The sequence below is a fragment of the Dreissena polymorpha genome, chromosome 1, assembly GCF_020536995.1.
Source record: "Dreissena polymorpha isolate Duluth1 chromosome 1, UMN_Dpol_1.0, whole genome shotgun sequence".
In the NCBI taxonomy this organism is placed as follows: Eukaryota; Metazoa; Mollusca; class Bivalvia; order Myida; family Dreissenidae; genus Dreissena; species Dreissena polymorpha.
The window spans coordinates 66,018,542-66,036,408 of NC_068355.1; the positions used below are offsets into that span (position 1 = coordinate 66,018,542).

Below are 17,867 nucleotides of genomic sequence, written 5' to 3' on the forward strand. Positions count from 1 at the left end.
GCACAGGCTTATCAGTGACGACACTTTACGCCTAACTGGGTTTTAGCTAAGAAACGACTTCATTTTAACGGATAATACAATAAAAGCGGAAAGTGTGTTACCGATTTGTCTATGTGGACTGTACAAGCTTATCTGGGACGACACATTACGGAAAGTGTGTTACCGATTTGTCTATGTGGACTGTACAAGCTTATCTGGGACGACACATTACGCATATGCATTAAGTCCCGTTTTCCCAGAACGAGGCGCATTTATGCCAATGCACGTTTTTCTTCCTAATCAAACTATGATTAAGTATTATTATAAACTGGTTGGTAGTAACATTAAAACATCTTTGAAGTCCCTATCTAAGTAGATATTATAGCGGAATGAGAAGAAAACACAACTGTTTCTTTAAAAAAGGGAATGCATAAATTAATTTTTAATTGCTAGCATACATTATAGAAGCTATATACAATATACCAGGATTTGAAAGGTTGAACGAGCCGAGCTAAAATAATAACGAATAACAAATAAAAGATAAAGTGTAATAAGAAACATAAATAAGCGAGATAAACTTACCAAAAGCAGTTTGACACGGAACCCTTTGACATTGACCATTAAACTTTAAACCTATTTATTTTAGCTCGATTGCATAACAAGCCTAGGACTTAACTGAAATGCTCTCGAGTCCTTTTCTTGGGCCTAGAAGCACTACTTGGTGTCTATGGGGAAGATGTAAAGTCTGCTCCCACAGTGTAGATCGAACCCGTTACCTCTCGGTCGCTAGGCGGATACCATATCCTCTACCCCACGGAAGTCTTAGGTTATAATTCGACTACGTGTAAATATGCACAATCTCATGTATTGATTGCATACAACATGAACATTAGCATTATTTTGAAGCAAAACATTCTATACACTTGAATTTTCGAACACATTTAAGGTTGTTTACATAAATTCGCTGAGCACTCGTATTTTTTAATATACTTTCTATCCTCTGTGTATATTATATTTCGGAGCTACCAATATGAAAATAAAACGTGTTTTTGCAACTACATCAGCATAATGAAATAAAACTTCAACTCAATAAAGTTTAACTAAATTGTTTTCGTTTAACAGTGTTTAAACGGACTTATAAAGTTTTTATGAAAGTATAATTGAATAAGAATGACATAAGATTGCCAAAAACTAAAATATATGTAAAAAATAAAAATATCCACTCTGTGTTTCCTTAATGTTTTTGAATTTGTAAAGTTTAATACAATGAACTATATCCTGGTTATTCCGTTAAATATAAGGTGAACGGTTCAGTATTTATGTACATGTACAATGTATTTTACATCCGTTTTTCAACATCTCCCAGTTAAATGCATTGTGTATCTCATGGAGCTGCATATTTTGAGTGATGAAAGGTCAAGGTTATCCTTCAAGGTCAAAGATCAAATATATGGGGGGGGGCATAGTTTTTCTCAAACACATCTTGTTTTTATATGTAAACAGCTTATGGTACTAAAACTTGATTCTTTTCAAACAATTCACGATCGCCCACATTTAATTTACTATTTTATACCAGATTTTTGACAGAAATAAAAATGATTTTCACCATACAGAAACTTAAACAATCACGATATGTTATTTAAAACAACAAACATCCGATTCAATTATTCATCCTTAAATCAAATCCTAACAGTCATCCGTTTAACAAAAGTATTTTTATATCAAAACATTTGCTAAAGTCAGTGGTTTTTAGTTATTTTCACGTAACGAATAACAACATGTCTATGATTGTAACATGAGTTTCACCTGAATTAGCAATCCAACTTTATTTCTAGTTGAGGGCAGCTGAGTAAATGATTAATAAAAACACATTAACTTCGACAGTTTAAAAAAGTCGTCCTATAAGAACCGTTTTCAGTAATAAACATTTTAACATTTGATTTATGAAAGTTAGCATGTGTTTACATGTATATTCACTTTACTCGCAATCACAGCATCCAGTATACGTTCTCATCGTTTATAAATACGAGGCGTTCTTAAACTTCGTGTAATTTGTAGGTATAATTTATTATTATAAACATACATACAATCTGTGCAAAGAAGCTATCCATACTACTGCAGTTAAAATTCGTCGTGAAGTAAACTGATTTTTGTAAACACAGACACGAATATAATAATCAGTAACCAAATTGAGAAAACTAATTGAAGACAACAACAGCAACACCACTATTTACCGAGGTATACGGAGGTGATATTAACACAATAAATACTTCAAACAAAATCATTGAAAAGTTTTTTTTTATGTTTTATAACTACACATATAAAACAAAATAAAAATAATATGAATACATTTTTGCAAAAGTGCTACATATCTTGTCGCAAAACGCATTGTTTTTTATATCTACTATTCTAAAATTATCATTATTGAACAAAACAACATGATATAAATTAAAACTATCAATTTATTTAGAAAGGGTGTTTTATTTTGTTTTCAGAACTTGGGCAAAAATGAGCGTGATATTCGAAATGCTTATGATAATCGTAATATTAATAACACTGCCTGCGGCAGAAACGACAACTACATCAACTGCGGAAGCTACAACAACTGCTACCGAAACAACAACCGCGGCTGCTACAGCAACTGCGGTAGCTACAACAACTGTGACAGCTACAACAACTGCGGAAGCTACAACAACTGTGGCAGCTACAACAACTGCGGAAGCTACAACAACTGCTGCTGCTACAACAACTGTGGCTGCTACAACAACTGCGGAAGCTACAACAACTGCGGAAGCTACAACAACTGTGGCTGCTACAACAACTGCGGCATCTACAAAAACTGCAGAAGCCACAACAACTGCGGTAGAAACAACAACTGCGGCTACGACAACAACTGTGGCAGAAACAACTACTGCGGCAGCAACAACAACTGTGGCTGCTACAACAACTGCGGAAGCTACAACAACTACGGTAGAAACCGAGGCCACATCTTCTGACACAATTACAGCCACATCCACTGACACAATTACATCCACATCTTCTGACAGCATTACACCCACATTATCTAACGCCATTACACCTACATCTTCTGACACCGTTAAAGTCACAACTTCTGACACAATTACGGTCACATCTTCTGAATCAATTACAGCCATATCCACTGACACCATTACATCCACATCGTCTGAAACCATTACAGTAACATCTTCTGTCACAATTACGGCCTCATTTTCTGACACAATTACGGCCACATATTCTGAATCAATTACATCAACATTTTCTGACAGCATTACACCCACATCTTCTGACACCACTACAGTCACATCTTCTGACACAATTACGTCAACATCTTCTTATACCATCACAGTCACATCTTCTGACACAATTACGGACACATCTTCTGACAGCATTACATCCACATCATCTGATACCATTACAGTGGCATCTTCTGACATAATAACGGCCACATCTTCTGATACCATTACAGTCACCTCTTCTGACACAATTACTGCCACATCTTATGACAGCATTACACCCACATCTTCTGATCCCATTACAGTCACATCTTCTGACACAATTATGGCCACATCTTCTGATATCATTAAAGTCACATCTTCTGACACAATTACGGCCACATCTTCTGACAGCATTACACCCACATCTTCTGATACCATTACAGTGACATCTTCTGACATAATTACGGCCACATCTTCTGATACCATTACAGTCACATCTTCTGACACAATTACGGCCACTTCTTCTGACAGCATTACACCCACATCTTCTGATACTATTACAGTCACTTATTCGGACACAATTACGGCAACATCTTCTGATACCATTAAAGTGACATCTTCTGACAAAATTACGGCCACATCTTCTGACAGCATTACACCCACATCTTCTGAAACCATTGCAGTCACAACTTATGAGACAATTACGATCACATCTTCTGATACCATTACAGTGACATCTTCTGACACAATTACGGCCACATCTTCTGACAACATTACACCCGCATCTTCTTATACCATTACAGTCACATCTTCTCAATCAATTACAGCCACTTCCACTGACACTTTTACATCCACATCTTCTGACACCATTACAGTCACTTCTTCTGACACAATTTCGGCCACATCGTCTGACACAATTACAGCCACATCCACTGACACCATTATATCCACATCTTCTGACAGCATTACACCCACATCTTCTTTTTCCATAACAGTCACATCTTCTGGCACAATTACGGCCACATCTTCTGAACCAATTACAGCCACATCTACTGACTCCATTACATTCACAGAAACAAAATCTGCGGCTGCTACAACAACTGTTACTGCTACAACAACTGTTGCTGCTACAACAACTGTGACAGAATCAACAACTGCGCCAGTTAGAACAACTGTGACGCAAACAACAACTGTTGAAGCTACAAGCACTCTGGCCGAAACAACAACTTCGGCAACTTCAACAAATACGGCATCTACTTCAACACAGGCTCCTACTACAACTCAGCCGTCTACTACAACACAGACACCTACTACATCTCTGGCAATTACTTCAACACAGGCTCCTACTACAATTCAGCCGTCTACTACAACACAGACACCTACTACATCTCTGGCATCTACTTCAACACAGGCTCCTACTACAACTCAGCCGTCTACTACAACACAGACACCTACTACATCTCTGGCAATTACTTCAACACAGGCTCCTACGTCAACACAGGCTCCTACTACAATTCAGCCGTCTACTACAACACAGACACCTACTACATCTCTGACATCTACTTCAACACAGGCTCCTACTACAACTCAGCCGTCTACTACAACACAGTCACCTACTACAACTGCAGCTCCCGAGATTCCATCACGTGGTATGTTATATTATGTTTTAATTTCACTTATTGTCTAGTTATTCGTCGAGCATCAGTATTTACTTGTTTACATATGGTATTTTGCAATACCTATTTTTTTTGTGTGTGTATCGTGTTTCTTACTGATCACATTTAATGTCTTTATATGTCCTCGGTTGAAAACAGGTGTCATGTTTACCAATTATTCAGGTTTTTTCTTGGAATATGGCACAACAGCCGGGGACCAAACTGCCTCTGCCTCTGACGATAAGTGTACCGTTCTCATCAATCTTGGATACCGGGTACCATTCCGCGGTACGGGGTACAGAAAAATATACGTAAGTGTCTCTCTGTTGTTCAGCTACACCATTACCTTTCATATTCAGATTCAAGTGGAAAGATTAAGAGGCTAGACATTACTCCACCGCAAGTCGTACTCAAATTATGCGTTTGAATGCTACATTTTACGAATACGTATGGTTCGTTAATTAATTACTATACAAAACAGTGCTAAATAATTAATATATTATTTATTTTTTGAGGTGCTAGAATTTTTGTTTATGCCATACAGTCTCGATCTTGCCTCTTATTTCATGTCTTATTTACACAAAAAGATTTAACAGTTTGTTCAAAAAGTTCCACAAAACAACCGTCGTTAAGATTTGCCAAGTAAAAAAATGTGTGCTTTTTTTATGACGTCGTCATGAGAAGCTAAATATACACACGAAAACACATCTTAGATGATTGAATAATTTAAATGAAAACGTTAAATGAGAATATATACAAATCTATTAAAAATTTAAACTGTTTTTAAATTATTGAAATACTTAAATCAATACATTCCTTTCATTGTAGATTTGTCCGAACGGCCTTATTTGCTTCAAGCAACCATTTTCGGGTTATTTTCCACCAATCAACAGTCGAGGTAACAGCGCAGACTTTAAGGGCGCCGTTTGCATCGCGCCTTATTTTGCAGATCTGTCGGTGACAAACAATCAGTTGTTTTACCAGTCGTATGACTTTGCAATTGTTAGTAATGCTAATGTGAGCGCTAAGGTGAAGGGATTTGTGAACGAAAGCTATAACGAGGCAAACTTCGAGCCCATCTATGTGCTGAAAGCCACGTGGATTGCGGCAAAAAGATTTGGAGGAGGAAATGATGTGAGTGGATTCTGAAGTTCATTTCGTTCTTTCAATTTAAAAGCCCATTAACACTCAAAATCAACGAATATTTCGTAAAATATTTCTAAAAATAACATTAACACTTAAAAATTCATGATAGCAAAAGCAAACAACGCTAGATGTGTTCTTGCAACAAAGATTAAACGAGGTACAAAATGCACATTTTATTTATGTGTGACATTATATTCTATGTGAATTTCCCGTGACGATATCCGAACCTTTACAAGGTAACGCAAGATTTGCTTCGGACAGCTCTTGAGAACTACGTCGTGCGTCCAACGCTACCCGAAGCCAATCTCGCGTTTGCTAGTAAATGTTCAGAAATCGTCGCGGGAAATTCACATGGAATATATTGTGGCACAAAAAAACCTCCAAAACAGTACCACATCTAGCGTGGAAACTTTCGCCATTGCTACAGTGATTTTTTTGGTGTTAATGAAATTCACATGGGATATATTGTCACACCCCCACATCTAGCGTTGAAATTTTGGCTATTGCTATAATAATATTTTAGGTTGTAATTTTATTTTTCGAAATATTTTACGAAATAATCGAAATTTTTGCTATTACTATAAGGAACACTGATGTTGTATGGGTTAACTTTATTTAACGAAATATTTTACGAACTATTCGTTGATTTTGAGTATTTATGAGGCTTTAAGTAGGCTGTTCTTGAATATTAAAATAAGACATACACATGAGCACTCCGAATTTTATCTTCAAAAACAACAAAAAATATACTTCAAAGAAGATGCAATATGAAAAGTAATACAATTTCTTAATACACGAGGATGTTGCTCAGACGTTGCGACCGCCATCGCTCATAATTAAACTGTTCTTGGTATTTTATTGTTTCAGAGCGTTACGTTCCAAGTCGTATTTACAACAAACGGAACTCATTCGTACTCGTTCAATTCGTACCCTAATGGCGGAATGCTTGATACGTTTGGCTCACCATTTATTGGTTACATCGCTAATGGTGATTACGAGGGACTCGACAACACAGCCGACGGCAGCTACTTACGTAGAGCTGATCAAAATCTAAAATTTAATAGTATGTCAACAAGCTTTTTATTGTCCATTTATTTAATAATTTTAACGCATTAAATACTATTATTTGGTTTTATGATTCGCAATTGTAGATGAAGATCGTGAACATTGTGATGGCTACGATGGTTTAGACGAGTGTAATTATAATGTTGATGGTGATGATGATGATAACAAATTGATAATCGTGATAACGCGCATAATAATACATCCTAAGCATTCTAGTTTTCAGAGTTTATATGGAATTGCAATATATTTCAGAACAATACAAAGGTGCCGTCAGTTTTGATTACACAAGTAAGACGAATATTGAAGATAACGACGAACTAGCGTGCAAAGTCTGGTACAAGAATGAGAAATCCAAGGCACGCCAGTATGAGACAATTGCATTTGGAATGCCTGTTTGTCCTTGCTTTTTGGATTGGTTGCGATGGGACCGGAGCTTCAGTTTGTGGGACTTCACTTGGCACTCGCCTAACGTCATCCACGTTCCTATGGAACCAACACGTCGTACACGGTCATATGGAAAGGTAATTATTATGTAAACACAATATGCTGTTGCTAATTTTATATTGCCCAAAGTTAACACATTTTATGTTGAATGTATTAAACCAATTGAAGAAAGAGGCTTTGAGATAAGTTACCAAATTCCTTGACAATGGCTAACAATTCGTTCACAATTGCAGTTTTATCACACTCAATGCGTGTTGTTTCTATTCGAACGTATATGCTATTGAATAGATAGTGTGTCAGAATTATTGGCCAGTAGAACATGATAAAGAATAAACGATGCCAGGCTGATTCCCGCTTTTTGATAACACAATGAGCTTCATATTCTTTACTACATGTGACTGGGGGGCGCTAAGCTCATTCTTGCCATATGTAAGACATTCAAAAATGCTGAAGAAGTAGCGATTAACGAAATTTTATGACTGTGTTCTAATATTTGGTAAAAATGTTTAATAAGATCCCATGTGAATGTGTGAATAAAAGGTTTCACTCGATCTAGTGAGAATATATGATTGTTTAATTGGTGTCCACAGTTTAAGATTAAACTCAAATATTTGATAGAAAGGTTTCACTTAAACCCGTAAGGTTGTTTTATTGGTTCATTCGTGACGCCATACCTCTTCTAAAATGCGGTTTTATGTTTAATTTATTTTGTGCTTTTAGCAATTTAAAAAGTGTGCCGATCACTCGTATAACACTTATGCTGATTGAATCTATATATTACATCAAAACGTTTTCTGAACATATTACATGTTTTCAACACTGGTTATAAGCTTTCTGGATTTCATTCACATTATTATAATTTAAAATTGCCTTAATTCATTTTAGTCATGCGCCTATGATGTCTCCACCCTTTCTTTCATCGGATTTGGGCAAGATGCCGGGACCTTTGCCTCTGTCAATAAGTTGGTCAATCTCCGTAGCCATCGGTTGGAGGACCTACACTACAGGGATGTGTGTTGTGAGAGGACAGACCTCTGTGACCTGTTCTGGGAAGTCAGGCCTCTCGTTTCGCAATGTTATTCGTTTTTCCCGTTCTCGCTGCGAGGTAGGTGCCAGCATCAATGGATTCTGAAATTCGATTGTATTGTGATATTAGAAAACCGCGTCAAGGCGTTATTAATATTGCGGTTTTAAAACAGTTATGATTTTCTGTTATATCGCCTTCTTTCGTACATTTCCGTCAACCCGAACTGTCTCCGAGTATATGCGTATAATTACGATAATAATATCTTAATATATTTTTTTTAAATCATGTAACTTCCTTGTGTAGAGATAAAGCATACGCGTTTATATCGAGTAATGCCGGGTTTGATTCGTGTGTCAGGAGAACATTTGTAAACAAAGCTGATGTGTTTGGCAAATATTAGTATTTAAGACAATTCAAAATACTTAAAAAATAGTCATAAATTGAGTAAATATCAATAAAAATAATAAGTTTGTCCATGTTTAAACCAAGTCAAAATCTTCCCTGTTTAACGAATGTTATACATTCAAACGTTAACGTGAGCAATTTATTCTTGAAATGTACCATGAAAAGGAATTGTTTGTTAGGATATGAGTTGAGTACGATGCATACAACCTTGTCCACAAATGATAAGGTGGACATGGTGCTGTTAACCTTGTCCACAAATGATAAGGTTGACATGGTGCTGTTAACCTTGTCCACAAATGATAAGGTGGACATGGTGCTGTTAACTTTGTCCACAAATGATAAGGTGGACATGGTGCTGTTAACCTTGTCCACAAATGATAAGGTGGACATGGTGCTGTTAACCTTGTCCACAAATGATAAGGTGGACATGGTGCTGTTAACCTTGTCCACAAATGATAAGGTGGACATGGTGCTTTTGCGAGTGAAGCTGGAACTAAACCCTTTGCATGCTGGGAAATTTGTCGTCTGCTAAAATGTCGTCTGCTGAATTTGTAAAATAAGCACTTTCTTCATTTTTTTTCAAAGAATACTATCAGAATAGCAAACAGTTTGGATGCAGATGAGACGCCACGTTCTGTGGCGTCTCATATGGATCCAAACTGTTTGCAAAGGCCTTTAAAATTCGGTTCCCGCACTGAAAGGGTTAAAAGTTGTTTAGTGAATTTACAATTCTTTTCTTTCTTTTTTTGTTCGTTGAAACATCATAATTTCTAACCTGGAAGTTTTATTTTCTGTGTAACTTTAATTTTTTTAATTATTTAAAAATTGTTTAAAAACTGACCTCTCGATTAGAGATTTGCCGTTTTTCTGATTTTCTAAAAGGAAATAACAAACCATTTGTGCTTATGTTTTCTTAATTTAACTTGGAACACCTTCTTTAGTTTCATAACCGCATATATAAACTATTCATGTATATATATAAATTTTTCACCACCTACAAAAATGACCTAATCCGATTGGCTTTGATTGGTCACGTGCTCATGGAGTATTTTCCATGTTAATTTCCATACAACACGAGCAATCGAGTAGTCGGCTGAGATACAATCTTCGCTCTTGTACTGTATGAAATTGCTGAGGGTGTATATCCCATACACCGTTAGTAACTAACGGTGTAACTAATAATACCAAATTAGCATTGCTTATAAATATTGATGTTCATAAGAATGACACTGCTGATTAATTAGAAAAGATGACATAAACTGGAAAAAAAACTTGTTTAAGGGTTGGCAAAATTTAGTTTACTTTGGTTTTGGGTGCAGAATCTACTGGCAATTGGAAATATGCGAATAAAGAACAGAACAGCAAAATGTTGTGTAGCATTTCTAAAACCATATCTTTTGCCATTGCTAATGAACCATTTATTGAGAAAGTTCTTATAATAGCACGCGACATTTTATGTATGTGATTTCAACAAATCATTTTGGTCACATAAAATATATTACTAATTCCCATACATGTAAAATAAACCTGGTTGCTTATTTATAATGTTTCAACAGTCCTGTTAAGTGCACAGCATAATTATGTTAGAGTAAATGGGTAAACATTACTATATCAATGCAAAGTTCATGTCAGAACAATTCGTTATGAAAGTGTGTTCTTAAATAAAAAATCAATGCCTTGCGATTTTTAGCCCGAGGAGTCGGTGATCCTCACTTCAACACGTTAGATGGTGCAAACTTCACTTTCAACGGCCATGGCGAATACGTGATGCTGAAAGTGAGTGAACAAGATGTAGCCCTCCGAATCCAGTGCCGAACACAGAGAGCGAAGAAAGCAACTGGGGGTCTCTCCGATGCTACCGTGTTCTCCGGCTTTGCTATACAAGGCGATGGGGTCTGGATGCAAGTGGAGCTGAACGAGGCAGGGAACAGGACTCAGCTATTCGTGGGCACGGATAAAACCTCGTGGGCGGACTACACGAATGACTACTACAACCCTGGAACTATGGTTATCAAATCGGTCACTGGACTGACCGTGTCAAGAAACATGTCTGAGAAAACGATTTCGGCTTTCTTCAGTGATTCAGGCTCGTGGTTATTTTTATCAACTTGTTTGTGTCCTTTTGTATTTCTGAAAACAGACTACGTAATAACACACTCGTATATTACACATACGTGTATACTATAACACGCAAACGTGTGCATATATTCATAAAATATAAGTAATATTGTCAATAATGAACACGATTTGATTATAAACATATGGATCCGTGGTTTTAGTTATACAGGTCTTTTGCCAAGATACAAACCAATTTAATAGCGAGGGTGATATACTTAAGGCCAATGCATGTGAATGAATCGCTGTTAGTCTTTTGCAAAAAATATACATCTGAGTTCTAATACGAAACTACTTCATTTTGTTCTCTAACTTACTAAACATACACAATAATATGTCTGATAAATAAGAAATAATATTGCATTTTTTATTATTATTCTTAAACTGCTTGCAATTCTTTAACTGTCGTTTGAATGATTTATCTTCACTACACAATATATGACAAAATAGGAATTTAAACATGTATTTATTAATTGTGTTTTTTATTTTAGGTGTAACATTCAATGTCACAGAAGGAAACGGGCTTCTTCAGATGGCGATCGCGATGCCAAACACTTTGAAAAACAAGAAGACCGTTGGGTTGCTGGGTAACTACAATGACAATGATAAAGATGACTTCATACCACGTGATGCCAACACTTCCCTGTCAAGTCCTTCTGAAAGACAGATTTTCGAGAAATTCGGCAGTACATGTAAGCGCAATTTTTTTTTAGTGGTGCATCGCCTTTTATGTATATTATTAATGCCATACCCTTTAGTACGATGCAATTAAACAGGTAAATATAAAAGTAAGTTGTCTGACATCTTGTTCTATACAAAACTGAATATTAAGTAGGGTACATAGCTAATGGTTAAAATGGATATAAGACATGTTTCGTTCACTCATTTTTGCTATATTTCAACTTACATTGATGCTATTTACACTAATACTTTGTTATAATATAGCATGCAATACTTTAAGCAGTTATTGAATTGCAGGGATGACTACCGCACAAGAGTCAATTTTCAAGTATGAGGACGGCTTTACCCACGCCAATTTCATACAGGCGAACTTTACTCCGAAATTCTTGGAGGAAGCCAACGCTACATTACGAGCAGAAGCAGAGAAAAAGTGTAGTGGAAACCTTCAGTGTGTATTTGATTTTGTCTTCACTGGGAATGAGCAACTCGCAAAGGAGACCGGAAGTACTGAAGAAAAAGCGGTACGAACAAATGAGGCAGCAAGTACGTACTATTTTCGAATGAAAATATTGTTTGGTAATATCTATACTTATATGTTACTTAAGGTTATATTGAATCACAATAATACTGAAATTTAATATCATGCCGATTTCTATATTTCTTATATCATGTGCAATAATTCGTGCAATATATAGTCAGGAACATACTTCATCTTATTACGTTATATTGTGTATGTATAGTTTCCGTTCATTGTTTGTTTACAATTTTTTACTTTAATACTTTGCACAAAAATCGCCAAAATGGTGTGGTAACGTTGATATTTCGTACAATTTAACAATTCTTGATAGTTTTTATGTTCTATGTATAACTACCAATTGCAAAATAAAAATGTATATTTAAATCATTACAGGCAACCGAATCCCGAATATAACTGTGGTGGCAGGAGCACAGGTGGTGGGCAACAAGAACACGTTGATACTTAACGTCAACGAATCAAGATCAATCACAGTCAAAGGAGAAGACGATGGAAACATATTAAACTACTTAGTGCTCGGCAACTCCGGAGCTGAGCTTAGCATAGAATTAGAGGGCAGATCTAGGAACGTCACTTTAAAGTTGACAGACACTAATCCAAAGGATTTGAGGTTAGAGTCATGTACTATAAAAACTGACAGCGATTCACTAGTGTGTTGCAATTGGAAAACATACAATTGTGTCGTTCATTTGATTAGTTCTATGAGAACATCATCATTGCTTTGTAATTTGTAATTATACTGTTTTGTTGTAATTTATATTACCTTAGGTGTGTGTTATACATTAACCAATATATTAAAAATAGACCGTAAGTTCCTATTATAGAGGTCAATTTGTAGTATATATTTACATTTAGGGCACGATGGTTTGAATGATCTTCAGATAGTGCATATGTGAAGATTCTAAGGCTTGGTTGGACGCAAAACGTGTTAACAATAAGTGTGTATTTTATACAGTTCGGTATAATTAAAATAAATAATTGACAAGCTGGTATCGTTGATATGTTTGTATGCTAATTCGTTTTCTTTGTTGATTGTAGTGTCACTGTCACTGACAGCAATAATGTGAGCGCCCCCATTCTGGACATTGTACTCGTGGTGTGTTCTCTGTGTAGCGGACACGGCACGTGCAACACGAGTGTGTTGAGAGAGACCCATGGCAACCCTAACTACAAATTAGCAACATGCCAATGCGAGCCTTACTGGACAGGTAAGAGGTCATTTACCTAAATGTTAGATTGATACAACTTGTTAATAAGATGGCTTTAAGGGCATTATGCAACATTTCTATGTATATATTGTAGGTGATGATTGTCAATTTGATTTTGACGCATGCGCAGAAAATCCTTGTTCAGTCGGACGCAACTGCAGGGACACAAACGCGGACGCACATAAAGGAAATCCATCATTACCGACTTACACCTGCCCTCCATGCCCAACTGGATTTGAAGACAACAATGCTAAGTGCCAGGGTACGTCTTTAACGATTTATTATTTTTCGTTGTAAATTCATTACATATCTTCACTAAAAACTTGGTTGTTTCTCGATAAGAATTGAGCCTAAACACAGTTATTATGTAATGCTTTAAGAGTTTATTTGATGTATATACAGGATGATAATACAACAAATACTTAGCAATTATACTCCTTCTAAAACATCGGGTCTTATGTAAGCAAGCTGCAAAGATGGATATATCTATATTACATTGTAGATATCGACGAATGTAAGAGCCTGCCTTGTGGTCTTAATTCTAAGTGTGTAAACACAGAGGGGAGTTTCTCGTGTGTTTGCAATGCTGGATACCGTTTGTCTTCAACCAATAAAACCGGATGTAACGGTAAGGTCAACTTAATATCAATTTCAAAAACATTAACATTAAAGTACGTAAGTAATCACGATCAGGTAAACAACTAATATTGGATTGTTTCATTCAAAATGATTGTGTAATTTGTTTAATATTTGAAGCCCAGGTTTTCACTATCATATTTGCTCAAAAATAGAACTATGGGTATTTTTTTTAGGGTGGCAGTTTTTTGTTCATGTAAAACTTTTGATATGTTTTATATTTTATAGCCCAGTTGTACATTTTTCCATTTTCTTCATATGTGACCAAAATATCTACCCATATAAACATTCCAGTCAATTAATGATTGACTGAGTACTTAAAATATAACTCTTATACCACTTTACATAAAAGAATATGGGGTCTTTATCAACAAGTTTTTTTTCTTGCCTTAAGAATTAAAATTCTTTCCTTTCGCTTTGTACATCTGTTAAATTTACCTAGTTGTTGCAATAAGCCGATTCTATTGTCAAGTAAACGTACTAAACTTTAATTTTCTTCTTAGCCTTCATTTTGAAACTTCACATATATTATATTACAATAAAAGAAAAGAAAAGCAAATCTCTCTGAATGTCATAGATATAAACGAGTGTGAAGAGTCAACTAGCGGCTGTGACCAAGTCTGCAACAACACCCAGGGATACTTCACATGCTCCTGCTATGCCGGATACACCTTCAATTCAACGTCAAACCAATGCAAACAAGGTATGTCATGTAAACGACTGATAAATTACTGAATAAGAACGGATAATTATGTTTAAATATATAGAAATAATGAAAACCAGAAACATTGACGAATGACCTATGCTGTACAAGACAAAACATACCATGCGACATTGAAAATGAAATAACTATTGAAACAGAGGCGATTCCACTGGAACCGTTTAAACCTGTATGGTATATTTTAAGTATTTTGTTTATTAATTATTTTTAAATTATAATTCATCGGTTTCTGTGGTCTTTGTTATTTTTCTTAATACGTTTGCATTTATTTCGCAGATAAAACTTAACCTTTTAGCGGCATGCAGTGAGGCATTTAAACATTCAATATCTCAGACGCTTACTACTTAAAGAGAAATGACTGTGTTTATGTTTTAGGTACGCCACCTAACGTTTGTAAAGATCAATGTAACGGTACGGACGGATGTGTTGATGATAACAACTCACCCAAGTGTTTCTGCAATGCTGGATACCAGCTGAATGGTGGAAACACACGTTGCGATGGTAAGGATGAGGTTGTCATCATTATTATAAACGTGTTTCTTATAATGTTTTGCACAGATGAGTTATTTTAGTTTATCTCACGTTTACAAATTATGATTTAAAAAAATCCTTTTTAATCGACATGAAATATAATTTAATTTCACTTTGGCCTCTCATTCACAATATATATATTTATGGCCCTTCATTGTATAAATGTGTGTATGTTGATCTCAGCTGTTACATCAAAATGATTTTCATTGAATTAAGTTAATATCTGACAAAGCTCTTTTGTTTTATTGCAGATATTAATGAGTGCAATTCAACCAAACCATGTTCGCAACAATGCAACAACATTGTTGGAAGTTACCAATGCAGTTGTTACGATGGATACAAACTCGGAGTTGACAAAATCACATGCGAAGGTAAAAAAGTAAATGTATATGAAATATCATTGTTAATGTTTCTGAATTTCAATTTAGGAAAGAAAACAATCAAAGCTCTCATCTATGATTGATACAACTCGAACCGTGTTTGTTACATATGAAAATTATACTAAATGTGTGCAGTTCCAAATTATCTTTGGAACTAGCATAAAATACTCATGTTGTATTTTATCTTTAATTTTTACATAGACAAGAATACTGAAAACATGCTTGCATATATGTTCATTGTACAATTTGGACACTTTTATAGCGAATGATGTGTATTGTTTTGTTTGTTCGTATCTTTTATTTGCAATTAAATGTGATATTCACAGAATCAAATAAGGTTTTGTGAACAGTTATTGGTAGTAAAATGCAGTTCAATACTTAAATAAATGAACTATTATCCAGTTTGCCAGTTCCCTAACTACGGAGCTCAGTGCTCCAGAATCTGTCAGTGCGGGGCTGGTTCCGATCGCTGCGACCCTGTACGCGGATGCGTCTGTAAGGCTGGCTGGACGGGAACCAACTGTGACACCGACATAAACGAGTGCGAAACGCCAAATAAATGCAATGAAGCCAACAAAGTGTGCACGAACAGGATTGGTTCATTTTCGTGCAATTGTCGAGCGGGATTTTATGATAACAATGTAACATGTGTTGGTAAGTTGCTTCTAAGTTCATAACTCAAACTGTGAATAATCGATTGATTGTCGGTCGTTAAAAAAAATATCAGTTGATTTATGCTGATGAAATATGAAAATAACAAGCGTAACTAAATATGTTTAACAATAACCTTTTTAACAAATAGTCTACGCCTTATGGACTAATTCATTTGTTAATTGTCTTAGTAATTCCAATCGCGACATAGTGCAGAAAGGCTGATGTAAGACTGCATATCTTTACATATCATCGGTTATTGGAGAAATTATTGAACTTTTGCAGACTTTATGTTATGGGTATTATTCTCACACAAGTCAATGATCCTTTAAATATTATTGTATTGCTCATATAATCATTATTATTGCGCTGAAGATAACCGCCATTGAAATAATCTTTTAGACATCGACGAATGTCAGAGGTCAGATCTGAACACATGTAGTCAGGTTTGTACCAACACGATCGGTGGATTCACCTGCTCCTGTAGGGAAGGATACATAGTTAATCAGGACGACGCGACAAAGTGCTTAGGTAATTTTTAGATCAGGACACATAAAAACACGGATCTATTACTTTGTACAATATGTAAGCTATTGAAAACGCACTGGAACGATTTTCAATGCAAACCTGATTTACAGGTATTTCGACGAATGATACACGTCTACGTTTAAAACATAGGGGCATCTTTTAACTTAATAACTCTAACGTGGTTTGATTACGTGTGTAAAACCCAATTTGGACACATATAGAGTGATATTCTCATAAAACAATGCTATCGTCTTGGATCTGAAATACACATGGAAGTAGTAGATAATCATTAATCGGGACTACTTTTCATTAAATTTTCTACGCATTCTGTGTACAGCACTTTTCATGTTTTTGCTCGTTTATAATCGCAACTCGAGATGAAACTATATTTTTTCCAATGGTTACCTCTCATAGTTTTGTAAGATTTATTGAGTGGATTCATTGGATATAATATGGGCCAAGCTCTGTGAAAAGGGAGTTAAAGGGCAGTCCGCACAGGCTTTTCCGCTCTGTGACAAGGGAGTTAAAGGGCAGTCCGCACAGGCTTTTCCGCTCTGTGACAAGGGAGTTAAAGGGCAGTCCGCACAGGCTTTTCCGCTCTGTGACAAGGGGGTTAAAGGGCAGTCCGCACAGGCTTTTCCGCTCTGTGACAAGGGGGTTAAAGGGCAGTCCGCACAGGCTTTTCAGCTCTGTGACAAGGGAGTTAAAGGGCAGTCCGCACAGGCTTTTCCGCTCTGTGACAAGGGAGTTAAAGGGCAGTCCGCACAGGCTTTTCCGCTCTGTGACAAGGGAGTTAAAGGGCAGTCCGCACAGGCTTTTCCGCTCTGTGACAAGGGAGTTAAAGGGCAGTCCGCACAGGCTTTTCCGCTCTGTGACAAGGGAGTTAAAGGGCAGTCCGCACAGGCTTTTCCGCTCTGTGAAAAG

The 17,867-nt window shown here is 36.1% G+C and overlaps 1 protein-coding gene across 1 annotated transcript in view; it reads left to right on the forward strand.

The window, feature by feature from the left end:
* Positions 1–2,487: 2,487 nt before the first annotated feature.
* LOC127879093 (uncharacterized) overlaps positions 2,488–17,867 on the forward strand; it is a 46,147-nt gene continuing 30,767 nt past the window's right edge. The window contains exons 1-16 of the mRNA XM_052425751.1: positions 2,488–4,864; positions 5,054–5,181; positions 5,699–6,004; positions 6,884–7,079; positions 7,334–7,602; positions 8,411–8,630; positions 10,648–11,043; positions 11,564–11,764; positions 12,051–12,296; positions 12,664–12,898; positions 13,327–13,496; positions 14,710–14,835; positions 15,229–15,354; positions 15,636–15,755; positions 16,167–16,418; positions 16,818–16,946. Of these exons, the coding sequence (XP_052281711.1) occupies positions 2,488–4,864; positions 5,054–5,181; positions 5,699–6,004; positions 6,884–7,079; positions 7,334–7,602; positions 8,411–8,630; positions 10,648–11,043; positions 11,564–11,764; positions 12,051–12,296; positions 12,664–12,898; positions 13,327–13,496; positions 14,710–14,835; positions 15,229–15,354; positions 15,636–15,755; positions 16,167–16,418; positions 16,818–16,946 (5,497 nt within the window). The remainder of the gene's footprint in view (positions 4,865–5,053; positions 5,182–5,698; positions 6,005–6,883; positions 7,080–7,333; positions 7,603–8,410; positions 8,631–10,647; positions 11,044–11,563; positions 11,765–12,050; positions 12,297–12,663; positions 12,899–13,326; positions 13,497–14,709; positions 14,836–15,228; positions 15,355–15,635; positions 15,756–16,166; positions 16,419–16,817; positions 16,947–17,867) is intronic.